The 16,106-nt window shown below is 41.0% G+C and overlaps 1 protein-coding gene across 1 annotated transcript in view; it reads left to right on the forward strand.

The window, feature by feature from the left end:
* LOC121333993 (numb-like protein) overlaps positions 1-364 on the forward strand; it is an 806-nt gene extending 442 nt beyond the window's left edge. The window contains exon 2 of the mRNA XM_041400848.1: positions 255-364. Within this exon, the coding sequence (XP_041256782.1) occupies positions 255-364 (110 nt within the window). The remainder of the gene's footprint in view (positions 1-254) is intronic.
* Positions 365-16,106: the final 15,742 nt, after the last annotated feature.

A 16,106-nucleotide genomic window follows, 5' to 3' on the forward strand; every position in this document is an offset into this window, starting at 1 on the left:
GGGCCCGGCGGGTGGCGCAGGGAGCCGGGCCGGGTCCGCGGGGTTGGGCAGGGGCGGCGGGCGGTGGGTGCCGGGCCGGCGCCGCCCGGCCGTGGTGACAGCTACGCCCCGCCGGTGTTCGAGCGGCCTGTGCGGGGCAGCCCCTGCACCCAGCGTCCCGCCCGCCGGGGCGGCGGCTCCGCGGGGCCGGGGCCACGCGCGTGCGGCGGCGGTGCCCGTGTGCATGCTGATGGGGCGGGCACGCCTATCCGCAGGGACCGGGGCCCCGCCGGCCCTCCGCTGTCACCGCCCGTGCACGTGTTACACGCTGCCGGCCGGTGCCTCGGACACGGCGTTCCGCTGTCAGCGCCGCTGCGCGCTGTGATCGCTCTTTCGCTGCTGTAGCGCCGGGTGCTGCTCTCGCTCCTCACACACGTGCGGCGGGCCGGGGCACAGGCACAGCGCCGGGGCACAGGCACAGCGCCGGGCACAGGGCCGGCACAAGCACAGGGCCGGGGCACAGGCACAAGCACAGGGCCGGGGCACAGGCACAGGGCCGTGGCACAGACACAGGGTCGGCACGCCTGCCCTCTGCAGCGCTGTCAAGCTCACTCGAACCCTTTGTGCTGCCTGCAGAACCAAATGCGTGGTAGGGACTAGAACTTAAAAAAAAACATACACAGGGTCGGCACGCCTGCCCTCTGCAGCGCTGTCAAGCTCACTCGAACCCTTTGTGCTGCCTGCAGAACAAATGCGTGGTAGGGACTAGAACTTAAAAAAAACAATAATCATCTGCTGGTGTCAAAAGAAAGTGCACAGACTGGGTAATTTTCCGGGGAGTGTTTTCTGAGACCTGACTGAGAAGGTATGCATGCAGGCAGGCACCTGCTCTCAGAAATAAACTTCCACGCATGTATAGTGTGCAGTGGTTTTTATTGTGGGGTTATTAATGGTTGTCATGGATCTCTGACTATGGAATGCATATGCTGATCTGAATATTTTGACATCAGTGTTTTTGTGTTAGCTTAGGTCTCATCAGTTGGCATTGCACGAGTCCACGGAGATGGAGGGCAGGCAATCACCTATCTTCTGTTTACCTGAAAACGGGTTTGAGCCCTCCCCTTTTTTTGAGCACATTGATGGCTTTTGCTATGGGCAATGCCCTGGATAAAGGCCATTTGGTCTGTGGATTTTTTTTTTTTAAGTTCATGCTTTTCAAAACATAACCTTTGCCTTGAACCCTTCAGGGTCTAGATGACGGAGGTGTATGGTAAGAGTTGAAGGCCTTGCAGAGCTCATTTTAGAAATCTGTAGTGATTTAGTTGCATGAGTTTTTCTGTGCTCAGCTTATACCTAAGGGTCCTTCAGTCCCCTCACACAGGAAAGCAACAGCCTCTTTGCCTTCCAAAATTGCTGTTCTGTAACATTTGTCAAAATGACTATTCAAATTTGCTGATTGTTTTGGAAGACTAGTTATTACCACCTCTGGCTACCTGTTTCCTTGCCAGCTCCTGTGTTACCTTTACTGCTGGGGTTATAATAATTCATAAAATGACACGCCAGAAGTGTACTATTTTAAGTGTTTTAGTCACTGTACCTTGGAACTTTCTGCAACTTTCTTCACACAATTTAAAAGTAACGTGTGTAGAACGTACTAAGTACTGAATTTTTTAAGTTAGTTTTTGGACTCTGGTTGTATTCTGTCTTGTAACTTATTTACTTGGAGGCTGAGGAACATTTTTAGAAGTGCTTTGCTCTCTCTCTGTCTTGTAAATTTGTAATTTTTTTTTCTGTATTGAAGATATAGGGTGGAAAAGGGCAAGTTTCAAGAAGAAAGTAATGGTAATAATAATGGGGTGAAAAAAGAGTGAGCTTCAGCTTGCCAAAGTATTCAAAGTGTTGCTAGAGTTAAATTTTGGTGGAATCGGTTTCAAACTCCAAGTGGTAGGCCCTTGTGGAGTTTTTTTTTAAAGCAGTATCAAGACATACTCAGATATCTTAGTCTGTGTGTGTATTGACTGTCTAGTTTGTGGCATATATTTACATGATGCTGAGCTTCTATTTCAGCTATTTCCTTTATTCAAAGCAGAGCAAGGGAGAATGTGTCTCAAATACACCCCTACATTGCTTTTCCTAAATTACTGGAGTTTCCTTTTTAAAAAGCCATAAGAAGTTTTAGAGGCTGTTGGCTAACAATCTTGAATGAAAAATTGTGGAAATAATTTCTGAAAGGAGCAGAAGCTTCCTAGGAAAGCCTAAACAGTGCCTAGGTCCTGTGAAGGTTGCAGTGTGACCGAGTGGCTGCTGCCAAGGCTGGGTGAAGCCTCCTGGACCTGTGGTGTGACCTGAGGTGTTGCCTTCTCTCCCCACTGCAGGCTTCTCTTTAACAACTGTCTGTTCTAAGGCATCTGTCTGCATCTTGAGACACTGAGCAGTAAGCATGGATAGAGAGGTTTGTAACCTAGCAAATGAGGTTGTTGCTAAAGTAAATATTTTAAATTCGTTGTTTCCAATGTAAATTTCCAAAATTGTGTTCTAGCAGTTAATGGGGAAAAAAAAGATACCAGCATTGTTATTATATCATTACTTGTGTGTTAACAGGTATCTTTTTCTTCCCTGATTGTTACTATGCAAATTGTGAGAAAGTAGTAATGGCTCTCAGTGCATTTCCCTATATATCATCCTGTAATTTTGTTAAATTGATCACTTTACACTTTGAGTCTTTGGAATACAACAGAATTGTGGAACAGTCCCACCTTCATGAAGATGAGACCAGATTTGCTGAAAAACACAGTTGAAAGCTGACATGTGGCATTCACATTTCCAGTGCAAGGATGTCACTTGTGTGGATGGCTGTGCTTAACCAGCTCTGAATATGCAATTTTATTGATCAGCTCTCTGGAAAACCAGTCCAGTAATTTTGAGCAAGTTGAACAGATTATGTAAATGCATAACAGTGTGCAACTAGCTGTCTAAAGATCTAATTAGGTAAGGTAAACATGTTGAAATAGAGATTTTGATTAGAAGCTAAGTAGCTGTTCAGTCAAATTATTTTTTTTTGCCAAGTTTTTTTATAAATTATTATTGAGAAATATACTATCTCAGTTAAGGTTATGTACACATATAAAGAGATAGTCAAATAATTAAAAAATAACCCACAACAGTATTGGGTTTGGTTTCAAGTTAGATTTTTTTTCCGAAGTATGCACTTGTTCCTAACATTTTCCTGTGCTGAAATACATTCAATACAAGGGAGTTTTTGCTCTCTTGGAATTAAAGGTGCTGTTGTGTACATTGTGATTCTGGCTTATCTTTAATATTTTTCCTTAGTGGAAGTTCTCAGTCTTGCAGTTCTAGTAATAGTGCAGGTGTTTGCATGACAGGTACTCTACTGTGTGGTGGCACTCTTAACATGGTGATTTGTGAAATATCACTGTAAATCAGTTGTGTAGTGCTGCCTGCAAGTTGTTTTGCACCAGTCTGAGACAGCTTCCATGTCTTCCATCCTCTGGGGACTGTCATCAGACAGCAGTTCTGAAAAGAGCAGATAATGCAGAATATGGATGAGAAGTTTCACAGCATGAGAATGATGTTACTGTTGACTTAATGCAAGCTTTAAAGAGTTAAACGGGGTTTGCCTTGGCAGGGTAGTTAGTAGCAAAACTCAAGGATTAGGAGGATGTGTGGGGTTGGGGGTTTTGGATGAGATTTTCTGTGTGTGTGTGTCCCAAGAGCAGCAGTAAATAATGTTAGTAGTGTCATAATTAGAAAGAAAGAAAAAGTATTTGGGATACTAAAGTGGCTATTTTACAGCTTTCACTGTGTTTAGATTGAGCCTGGCTAAAATGTGAGAAAAGAACTGCTGAAATGAGAAGCCTAAAGTGCAACAAAACCCAAAAATCAAGACTTACACTTAAGTTTGGCCTGTTTATTGTAGATTTCTGTGATTCTTGTGCCAAAGGAAAGAGTCCAATGCTACACAGTTCCCAGGAAGGAGGTGTGGATTTGGGACTCTGTAGGGAGCTGTTTTCACAGTAATCTGCGGCTGAAGGCAAGAACTCAGTTCATATGTGAGTTTAAGGAGATAAATTTGTGGTGTGATTTGCTGAGAAGAAACATGGATTAGATAGAAAACTGCTTTTTGAAATACTGAATGCACGTTTTGAAGTACTGATGGAAACTTTGCCATGCAAGGGAGAGAATCCCGTGACCCCCACAGGAGGGGGTTGCACGCAGACATGCACACACTCCCACGCTGCTGAACTGGTTGGCACAGACTTGAGCAGACTTGTGCTGTTTTATATAAGGGATCTCAGCATGTTGCCCAGGATTGTGAGGGTACCATGAAATAAAACCATAAGTACTTCAGGGAAGAAAATAGCTTGAAGCCATTATTTGCTACAGAGATTCAATTATGAGTTTTTCATGTGAAGTTTGTCAGATCTTTTAGTCTCATTTTTGAAAGAAGCAAAGTGCATTAAGGCAGGCACAAACCCATTGTCCCAGGTGTGAGCTGACCAGAGGACATGGAGCTACATTAGGGCAGCTGTCTGACTGTCATAACTTACCCTGCATGTCCCTGGCTGTCTTTGCTCAGGCCCTTGCCTGGTATCAGCCATGGGAGCACAATTTCCATGTGGGCTGGAGCACAAGTAGAAAGAGCTGAGGCTGGTGTAAGCAGAGCAAGTCTGTGAACCTCCAGCAAAATCTAAAACCAGCTGGAATGCCTGACTTGGGGGAAATCTAATAATTTGTATTGGTTTTCATCATATACTCTTAAGCACTTAAATCAAATGCAGGGTTGTTGCCTGATTTACTGTTACATTATTTGACACAAAAGTTTAATGTAGATGAAACAAACACCTTTGTGCACAGACTTCTGACTTTTGGCGAAACAGCAAGGTGTGTGCATGCACCCTCTGTTAGAACAGTTACACGTGTTTTGGATTTGGTGAACTCCTGTACATTAAAACATAAGCTGCAGGTGAATTCACTGTGAACATCACAGTAAAAAGGAGTTATTTGGAAAAATCCATAGACACCAATCTGCTTGCTTTGTGCATGAGCCTGCTAGAGCAGTACTCTGTGCTCGCTCCGTAGCTGCGTGTGCCGGCTGTGAGGTGGAAGTGCAGGGATGTGACTGGAGTGCAGATCCTTTCTTGTACCCGTCTGAGGAGAGCCACTGTCACTCTGTCTCGTCCTGAGTCATGCCACAGCACCCTCCTGGCAGTACCCTTGTGACAGCTTGTGCAGTTCTTGGAGGCAGTCAGCTGTGCTTTATGGAAGTGAAAGCGGATATTTCCCCACAGCCTCCTGTAGTAAGAAATTACTTCTTTTGGAAGGGCTGGGAGAGAAAAACAGGTTTACTAGGGATGAAGATGTGGACTGAAGGCACTTTGATGAAACCATTTGAGAAATACATGGCGAATATTATATAACAGTATTACTTGAGGTTTCAGGATTTTGGAATAGGGCCAACATTTTGGCGTGTTTTGTTTAAACAGTTTAAGGAGGACTTCAGAGGCTGCTGATCTCTGTGTGTGCAAGGGAACAACATGTGGATGTATTCTTGTGAACTGTTCTGTTTTCTCCAGTTCATATCTTCTGTTTGGGATTTGGATACCTATTTACCTTGGAGTGGCTATATAAGGAACACAAGTTTGGCAGACTTTTTTTTGGTAGAAGGAGATGTCTATATTAAGTAATAGGAAGAGTGTGTCATTCCCTCTTGTGTGCTTGCTGATTCCAAAGAGCCGCTGTGTGTTTCATGCAGCAGTATGCATTGAAGAAGGAGGATCTGTTCACCCTGAATCTTTTTAGTGTTCTATTAAATCATATTGGGGTTGTAGCTCTTACTTTTTAATTGTCAAACTGTTAGCATAAGGTCAGTTCTAGGAAGCCTGGTATCATATTGTGAGTCCTGGGAAACACAGATAGATGGAAACCTGTATCATGAGAGCACATTATTACTCTTTTTTTTTCCCTTCAATTTTTTTTCAGCTATCTCCATATTATACTTTGTTCCTGTCCGTTTCTAATAATTTATTTTAAATTAAAACGTTAAGTCTGTTTTTCACTTTGGGAATTCATTTTGGAAAATTTAAATGTGGTTTTCAGAAGCTGTGTGCATAACTTTGCTATTGAAATGATAGAATAGGGTAAAACAGGAATACTTAATATTTCTCTTTTATTGATCTCATCATGTGGGGGTTCTGAACACATCTTTCAGGATAGTGTATGTTCTCCCAAAATCGTGCATATGCCAAAATTTCAGAGATGACTGTTGCTTCAAAGCTTTTTGTTTATGTTGTATGTGATGTAAAACAGTGGTTCCTGTGCTCTCCTTGCTGGATGTTGGAACTGGCAGCAGGAGCAGAATGCGGCCTAGAGCCAGCTTAGGTGTTGTGCTAAGGGGGGGGAGTTGTGCCGGTAGTGATAGAGCAACACAACCAGTGAAAAGCTTGCATAATACATAAGATTTGCATATAACCAAATAAATGCTATTGCTGTTCTTAGTGGGTAGTTGGAATGTTAATTTATTATTTGAACATGCTGAGAATTCTTAAATTATGAGTGTTTCTCTTTTTGAATTATCTTTTTGGATGAACAGCCAAAGAGTGCTCAAAATGTCATGAGTATTTGAGTATTACTTTCTGTGCCTTTGCCTAGAAAAAGGGGCTAAAGGAAATACTTCTATAAGCAAGAAAAAGAGAGGAAAACTGCTGAAGTTGATATGAGCTTCAGATGTTTTTCCTAGGCTGCAAATAGCTATAGCAGGAGCAATTTGAACTTTAATAATTTTGTAATTTTAAGGAATAGATAACAGAGCAGGATTTTTTTTCCAGCAATACTATGAACTTAGGATATCAAAACAGGAGACAGACATGAATCAAGGGAACAGAACTCTTGTTTGTAGGTTTGTACAAAACTCTCTCCTACACATCAGTAAAGCCGGTATAAATCTTCCCAGTAACTTTGTAGTGGTGATACTGGTGTGTTCTAGCATCGTTGTGCAGTCAAGGTGTCAGTATTGCTTCATTCAGTACAGGTCTTCTGATCCTGCCTGTCCCTGATGGTTGTTTTCCTGACCCTTAAAGCTGTGTCACAAAATCTGTGTGACACTGAGCCACACAGATTGTGTCCCTTGGGGTGCCAGGCTCTCAGGGTGGGTCATGGGTGGGAGGGCAGCTCTAGCAGCTCAGAGTGGGGGTGAACTGGCTGCCTGACAGGCTGGGGTTGTCTTGTGCTGGGATGCAGCAGCATTTGTTAATTTTCTTCCTCCCATGACAACAGTTAAGATTATTTGGCAGGCCTCATTCCAGATCAGCCTCTCTGAGAGTCTGATAACATCCTCCATGGTATGGCATCTATGTCTGAGTTATTCAAAAGTGATGTTCAGTGAGAGAGGCACAGTGTTGCTACAATTGCTTGAGAAGGCTTTGTGGTGTGGTATTTTCCATCACCATACCATATTGCATGCATTGTGCAATTTTTTTGTTTTGCATTGCTTTTTTTAGGATTTTTACTGGACAGCAATGGTAGCAGAGACGTAAAATCAAAGTCAGTGTTTGTGCACCTCCACTCTGTGTGGAGGTGTTTGTGCAACAACACTTCTGTTGTTGGTGTGATCTCTTATTGGAGAAGTAGCCAACACTACTACTGAAGATGTTAAGGCAGCGTGGAGGAAATAGTATTGTGATTCGACAAGTAATAGAATATAACAAGGGACAAATTCAAATATTAAAATCCTCTAGAACTTGCAGATGAGTTAAATTAGAGTAGTATTCCATGATAAGTGAGAGCTGTACAGATGAGTAACAACATTGGCTGATCACCTTCACTCAGTGTAGATTTACTTTCAGTTACATTTAAGTACCCCCATCACATATCATGTGATTCCTTACAATTACTTTGTTTATGGATGCAGTAACACCTGAAAGAACTTGCATTAACCTGTCACAAATATTAAGTCTAGATAAGCCTTTCTTTAAATGTCTTCTAAAATACAGCATGCAGCAATATTGTGCTGCAGGTTGAGTGATGACTAAGGTGATGATCTTTCTGTTATGAGTCACGGTGTATAGTCTCAAGACAGGGAGTCCTTAATCAAAGCTTGTTGACCCTGCCTGACCTCTTGATGCTGTGTTTAAGCTAGACTGAGGAAGTGTGATAACTTACTTTCTTAAGCTTTCTTAATTCTCACTGTTAATTTTAGAGCTGTTCACTTCCTATGTTACTTCAGGAACAGCTATATTTTCCTGTGTGCTACAAAAAGCAAGTGGTTTTTGTTCTGGTTTTGAGGGGTTATTTTGTTTGTTTGATTTCAACAGGGTTGTTATAAAAAGTATACTCCTTTCTATGCATTTGCATTCCTCCCCCTTATCCCTCAGTAAGATTTTGGCTTTAATTTAAAGTATGCATATAATTTCTGAAAGTGGTGTGAAGGACTTGTGCCTTGCATCTGTCTTTATCTCTTATGTATTCAGAGGCACTCCTGGTTGACAAGCTTTCCACAGCTGCCAGTTCAAGTATTGAGTTAAACATAGTGTGGTGAAGGAACTGTCTTGATCTGAATAATGGTCATGATTGCAGATCACAGTCTGAGGTCACAATACTGAGTCAGGCTGAAAAAAAATAGGTCCTAAGGTTAATTTTATTTAATTTTTGCTTTGTTCTGTCACACTCTCCAGTTGGGTGATTCAACTCATGTGTTTGAGAATCTTCTACATACTCGGCTGTCTGATTGTGCTTCAGACTCGGTATCTTAACACTCATTCATCCATGGGGAATGACTGCCCTAGTAGTCATACTTGGCAGGTACTCACATGAGAAAATTTTCATGTTGATTTTTGCCTTGAAGAACTAGTTTGTTATTGAGGTAAGCAGCTTCTTTACATGTACCTCTACTTCCAGCATCAGGTGGAAGAGAAGTTTGCCTCATCAAGCTGTTAGATTGTTTCCTATGGTGTAGTTTTTGAGATGAGGCAGAAAGGACAGTACAGTTCTGCTTCTTTTGCTGTCTTGTAATTACTTTGTACATAATGTGCATTGTTTTCTATCTAAATTTGAACTAACCAGTGATCTTCTGAAGCTGCTGTTGTTACAACCTGGACAAGGGGCACATGCAGTTGGTAAAAGATAAAGTTTCAGTGGCAGTAAGTAACAGTGTCAGCCCCTGGCGTAGAAGTACCTAGGAGTAAAGAAGAGAATAACTGTATTAACAAACTTCCTCCCTTGTTTTTTGTGCAGTGTGGTATTTGCCTGTAGGCAGCAAGTCACTGAACATTATATGCTGTGATAGTTCACTTCAGCCTTTGGTGCTCTGAAGCAAACCTGCTGCAGGCATGCTGAAGCATGCTCTTTCAGTTGCTATTGATTTTGCACTTTATGGAGCTCACAGCGACCCTCTTATACCTTTCTTACAGCTGGTCACTACTGCATCTTCTACTCATTTTTTGGGTACACAGGACACTTCCACATAATCTTCAAATTATTTTTAGAGACTGTTTCTAGCAAGTGAGTTGGATGAATCTTGAGGGTGTTTCTGAGAGCTCTGCACAGCCTTTCACTCTACATTTGCTACTTCTGTTGGAAGTTCTCAAATGGAAGTGCATTTGCTGCTTCTGTTATTCTGTGCACAGATGTGTCAATGCGCTTGTGGATGGTGTGAGCAGGTGTGCCAAGTGAGGGATGCCCCATCCTGGAGTGATTTTCAGTAGTCACCTTTGTGATACTAGGTCTGAGGCAGACCATTAAATGTCCCCCTTTTTCCATCATGGTTCTTCTGTCTTCATGTCAAAGCAAAAACCAGCACTTGAGGTAGCTGTGTGAAATCTTTACTAGGTCATCTTTCAGTATGGATTGCTCTTTTAATATTTGGGCCTCATGGGAAGTATTCCAGTGCAGTATTTTCTTCTATACTAAACTGCTTCTTGGTAGTTTTCTGACAGATATACTAGCTGAAGCTTCAGGGGAAATAAAGAAGATAAAACCCCATGATTTGATCCACAGGGTTAGTCAGGGAACAGCTTCTCCAGGTACTTGGAAGGATGAGATCTGTCACCTACATTAGAAGAAGAAGAAGCATTTTTTGCAGTTCATTATGTGAAAGCTCTTAAGCATGCATGTTTATCACTGGGCTGATAGAGGTGACCGTGGGAAACAGTTTTCAGTGATCTGCTTAGGTAGTGTCCTTTTTTGATTGTTATCGTTTGTAGCTTTCTGTCCTGTAACGATAAGCAGAGCAAATGGAGGCTGTTGACTCCAAAGTACTTTGCAGTATTACTGCTCCCAGCCCATGGTGTTTCTGGTATCTGTGCATCCTGCCTTGCAAATAAGAGTATCTGAGGACAAGAGAACAAATCAGAATATGAACAGTTTCTAATATATACTTTTAAGGTGTATATTAGAATCATGAATCCCAGAACGAATACTGCATTGTTTAATCTGAACACAGTTCACTGTGCACACCTCTACTGTAAAGATAACAATTCATCAAAATAAAATGTTACCTGAAGTATTCCGTGTAGCTTTGCCATAGTGGATGTGATTGTTCCTTCTCTTTCAAAATGCACCCAATGCAGTTGCTTTTAAGCATTTAGAAGTGAAAGGGGGAGTTACATCTGTGATTTTAATTTTGCCTGACTATGGCAGCAGGGCATCTAAACTTGTATTAGTACTGTAGGAGAGTGTCGCCAAAGTAACAAGTAATAAACGGGTGATAAACTTGTTTCAAAACAGGTAACTTGAGGTCATTCTTCATTTTGCTCAGGGAATAGAAATTTAACCTACAAACTCAACCTTATGGTTTTAATTGTAACTGTAATAATAGCTTTAGATATTTTCATAAGAAGTTTTGAACACTCCTGATATAGGAAATGCAGCAAAGTAACTTGGGGCTCAGTTTTGTATTCCTTGAATGTTCGAAAATGCTGTGCAGAAATCCCTCGTCTTAAAAAAAAAACCAAAACAAAAAAAACCAAACAAACAAACAAAAAAAACAAACCACCATCCAAAAGACTGTGAATATTAGAAGATGCTGGAGAGGCTTTGGAATCTGCATTGACTTTCCAGATGGCATACTGGCACTTCAGATCTAATTTGAAAATGTTCTTATTCTGGAGCTGAAAAGTTACTAACAAACTGCAACTGTAGCTAGTTATTGGACTTAATATGTTTATGTTAAATTATTTTCAGTTTGATCCCGTGTTCCTGAAGGAGAGGTGTTGAGAGTTTTATTCTGTTCTTGGTTCCCCTGCCTACTGAGCAGTTACAAAGCAGGTTTGCTGCACAGATGGACATGCAGAGGGTTTCTGGAGCGAGCACGGCACGCTCGGGGTGTGTAACTGATCTGTGCAGCCAAGTGTGGCTGCAGCACCCCAGTGGGAGCCCTGACCCCAAAAACTGCCTTTTGTCTTGGCTTCCAGGTGAGCAGGGTAAGCCTGGCACCGTGGTAGTGTCCCTTCCTTCTTAGGGATTGCTGTGGGCTTGTTTGGAGTGGACATTTGAGAGTGTAAATCTACTCTGATGGAAGGAGACAGGAGTTAATAATTACATTGCTCTCCATTCTTTCATTTAACTAATTTTTCAAGTCACGTAATTTATCAAGTCATAAACAAGAATATTGGCCAGGCAGAACCCACTGTGTGTGTGGAAGTAGAGTTTTCTCCACTCTGTTCTTTGTGAGAAAACCCTGTGCATGGCTTGCCAGGCTTCCTGTTGGGTGACCTGCTGCTGTGCACATGGTGGCAAAAGTCTGCTGCAGGTTTTTTGCTCCCATCAGAGTTTTCAGGTGGAGGTTTTTTCCCAAGCCTGTTATCCTCCAGCAGTACTCATTAGTCTGCTGGGAGTGTGTTAGTCTCGCCTCTGCCCAGATAGCATGTGGTGCCAGTTATCAGAAGGTCATAGATTGTTTGTTTATGTGATAATATTTACTACACTAACAAAATAGGAGCAATATACAAGAGCTGTATAAAGATCTGTGCTGCCTAGCTTTATGGAGACTGCAGAAAGGCAGATAACCTGACCTGCTGTTTCCTTCTACTTTGGTTTAATGGTAACACCACTGGTATGATTTGCAGAACTGATGTAATAGACCTTGATTTGTTTTAAAACTCCCTGCTCGTTCCTGTTGTACTGGTTCAGAGGGGGTCAGAGCTATTGGTGTGTTACAGTAATTTAGTAGTTGTAGCTTTTGTTACAGCTCTAACACAAACCCAAATGTCGCTGTTTTACTGGGAAAGGTTAACTAATTAATATTATTTGAACTACTGTTGATACTGATAGTTATTTTTACTTGTTAATATCTAGTTTTAAAGCAAACTTACCAACTGTTGTTTGGTCCGAGTTCTTTTTTTAAGCAAAAGGAATTGGCAGGCTAAGGAAATCCTAATTCCCCACTGTAGGAAAAAGATACCTTCAACTTCTCTGTGTTTTTAAATGTTTGGAAATTTACCTGAAGCTGTAAATCCAGAATATACCAAGTGCATGCTAATAGTTGCACTTTAAGGCTTTGAAAAAATATATATCTGTGTTTCAAATGATGAGTTTGCAAACTGCGTAGTCTGTATGTGCGACTGTTCCAGCAGACTAATACTGCTTTGCAAGTGAGCTAAAGAAAAACAGTGTGGCTGTCTTTTATAGGAGATGTTAGAATTACTGGTGTGTTTCAAGATAATTAGATATTACTAGAGTTGAACTCCTTGACATTATGAAATAAATCAGCTTCTTCCCACTGCTGCTCTTCCCACTTTGTTTTTGCTGCACAAAACCTTTTTCTCCTGCTTCATCTTTTTGTTTTGTAAGTACTTTTACTTTCAGATCAGTTGAGGTAACTGTTCCTCTCTTTTTTTTTTTTTTCTCACTCCTCTGTTAGCAAAATACATCTTCCATCACCTGAGGGAAGAAAAGCAACAGACTCTCACAGCACTTGCTTACAGAGATGGGAAGGAGGCATGATATGTAGATACTTTCCAGGGAAGAAATAGAAGGTTATTCCCACACATGCAGTGATTCAGCTAGATTGTTTTTATGTACAGTGTGATTGAAAAAAAAAAAAAAAGGCAGTGGGAAGTAAGGGTATTTCTCAAAACAGTCTTTCCAGTTGGCATTTGATGTTTTTGCTGGAAATGCTGCAAAAATAAAGAGCAAGACTGAGAATGCATATGGCATGGATTTAAAAGCCAGTGGATTAGTTCAAATCACTTAGTGGTAGGACTAATTCAAGCATCTGATTTATAATTAAAGTTCCATAGGATTTTTCCCCCTCTTGAAAGACAAATTTCTGTAGGAAGAATTCTAGTACATCCAAGTGTACTTTAGGAAGGCAAAGCACACAGTGAAATTTATAAACACACAAAAAATGCTCACTTTTACCTTGGTAGGAAAAGAGTCTGTTGCATTACTTCTTGACTAAAGAATATGCCTGGGAATTTTAGTTAGAAGTAGCTCAAATCAGGAGCACTCATACTGATTGAAACAGAGGGTCTATGAAATAAATAAAAAACTGGAAAGATAAGGATACCAGTTTAAATAATTAAAAAGAACTGTCCACATTTCTTCTTTGTCCAGGGTTTTAATGTCTCTACTACACTATGCTGTTTCCATAAAGCAGTGCTATTTTAATGCCTTTTATGATGCAGATAAACCCATAAGTTAATGTAAAATACAGAACATAGGTGAAAAGAACAACATTAATTTGAGGGATTTGGGGGCAGTGGGTGTTGATTGGAGGAGGAAATAGGCTTTCAAGTATTTGCACAGGATAGAAAGTGTAGGTCTTGTAGGGTAAATTTAGTGGCTTTTTATTTCCCCCACAGCTTTTGAAGGAATGTGCATAATCAGTCCACCATAATTGGTGGAAGTGAACAAACTGTCTCCATGTTTTCAAAACTCAGTATCAGCATGATCAGATTAATCCCAAAAGACTTTAGTCCTGGAAGTAAGATCAGGGTTCCTAAATCATTTACATATTTGTGGAAATTTTGCTCTCCCTTGGTCCTAAAAGGCAATTTTGTGAATTTCACAGCAGAGAACAATTGTTAAGGGTAAGCTGTTCTTGGGTAAACCCTGAAAGCTACCAGAGGTGGTTTTTTGGGTGTAGCTGTGCCCTTTGAAGTTCTGCTTGCATCTTTTCACCCTTTGCCATCTTGGGGGCTCAGAGGGCGAGGGCTTCTCCTTAGGCTCCTACCAGCTCTCAGAAGAAGTGGCTGCTTTACCTGAACTGGTAAAAGTAGTGGGATTGAGCTTGGCTGACTTTGCCTGGATGGATTAGGTTGGTTTGTGTAATCCTGTTATAACAGACCCTGTGTCTGGGAAGCTGGGCAGGGGTGACAAACACCTGGGCTACAATGGGCAGGGACAGATCTAAACCTATTTGCCTACCTGTCTGCAAAGGGAAATTCTCCATTTGCACCTTAGAAACTGTTTATACAGTGGATATCCTGATTTTTAGTGATGTTTAGCAATCTTATGGCAGTGGAATACCTGTTTTTTCTGCATGCCTGTTTTTAGGTAAACTGTGAAAAGATGGTCTGTGAAGCTGTCGTTCAAATGGGGGAACTGAAGAAAAAATGTGTGATATCAAAAACCCAGCTCCTTAAGCATTCCTGTTTTGTCAAGTTGCTATTATGGACATGTTTTGGGATGTTTGATTTTAAAGCTCCTGTAGGGCATATGTGTCTCAAAATATGGCTACTATGTGACCTATAATATATTGATATGGTTCAGTAACTAAGGATATAAAAATTGATAGTCAAAGTCTCTGAGGCTTTTGAAAATTGTTTCCTTTATTATGCATAATTTTATTTTCTTATGAGGACTGATGTGTCAGTCATCATGAAACTTAAGAGCCTATTAAATCACCTGCAAGTGCAGTTAAGTGGTTTTTTTTCAGTAGCTTAAGCCAGCAAATAGTAAAAGGATTTGTCTGCTATGGAGGCCCAGGTGGTAGGGAAAGGACCTCAGCAGATGCTTCATATTTACAGTTCCCTTCAGGACTCTAATGTTTGGTTCTGCCTGAGTTTGTAGGTGGGAAAATAATTTGTGATCTTTACAGTGTCTGCTGTTGTTCCTACTTCATTATTCAGCACATGTAGATGGTAATAGTAATCTAGAAAATCTTTTATTATGCTTGTGGAAGAGCAGTGTTAAAATTGAAGGTTAATTTAGGAAGGTGTTGAATTCCATATTACAATTGTGAGGGGGAGAGTGAGGATTGGGCTTTCTGTGTCTTTGCCTTAGTACAATTGTTGTTTAAAACTATTTCAGAACCAAGTAGTTCATGAATAGTAGAGGTAAAGCTTTGTTTAGTTCATGATACTTACAAAGTGTTGGCAGAATTTACCAGTACCACCTTTTTCTTAGTAAAATAGCTTCGGAGGCTTCAAACTGAAATTATTCTCTCTCCTGTGCAATGCTAGCTTTTCTTTTGGGAGTGAAGGGGTGGATGCAGATTGGATTCTTAAGTATTGATGCTTTCAGTGGCTGAAATACCTCAGGTTCCTCCTTCACATTCTTCTCCAAAGACAGGTATAATCCTGAAAATCTACAGTAGTTCTCCTTGTTTCCTTCAGTTTTTATTTTTTTTTAGTGTAGAGGAAACTTTAAATGATAGGGGCAATTAAACACTGTCCTTTAGTAATTATTTATCCAAAGAAAACTAAGATACAAAAGGCTCATTTAGTGCTGCAGGACTGTGTTGCAAATATCCCTTAAACTCTTGAAGTTTAAAGCAGAGTGTTTGGGAAGATGAAAGTCACCTGTGTGTTCATTGCTTGCTTCAGACCATCATCCGCGGAGTTTCTAAATAATTTAGATTTTCATCATTCTGCAAATGAAACTTCCTTCAGAAATCCTGCCAAAACAAAACTATAGTGCATGAGCACTAGATGATTTTTTGAGCATAGTTGATATCCACTGTTTTCAATTATCTTCAGTGACGTTGCAAATAGCCTTTTGTGTGCAAAGGAATATATAAGCCCAAGGCAGAGAAGCTCTTTGAGATGGATGAGCAGAATTTTGAACAGTTGGAGCAGAAGCCATGGGTAACGCCCTGATGAGAGAAATTAGAACATGCATGCCTGTGTAATTTCTCTTGTGAAATGAGGAATAAAGAGCCAGAGGAGAGT

The sequence above is a fragment of the Onychostruthus taczanowskii genome, unplaced genomic scaffold (assembly GCF_017590055.1).
Source record: "Onychostruthus taczanowskii isolate IOZ18803 unplaced genomic scaffold, ASM1759005v1 scaffold18, whole genome shotgun sequence".
NCBI lineage: Eukaryota > Metazoa > Chordata > Aves > Passeriformes > Passeridae > Onychostruthus > Onychostruthus taczanowskii.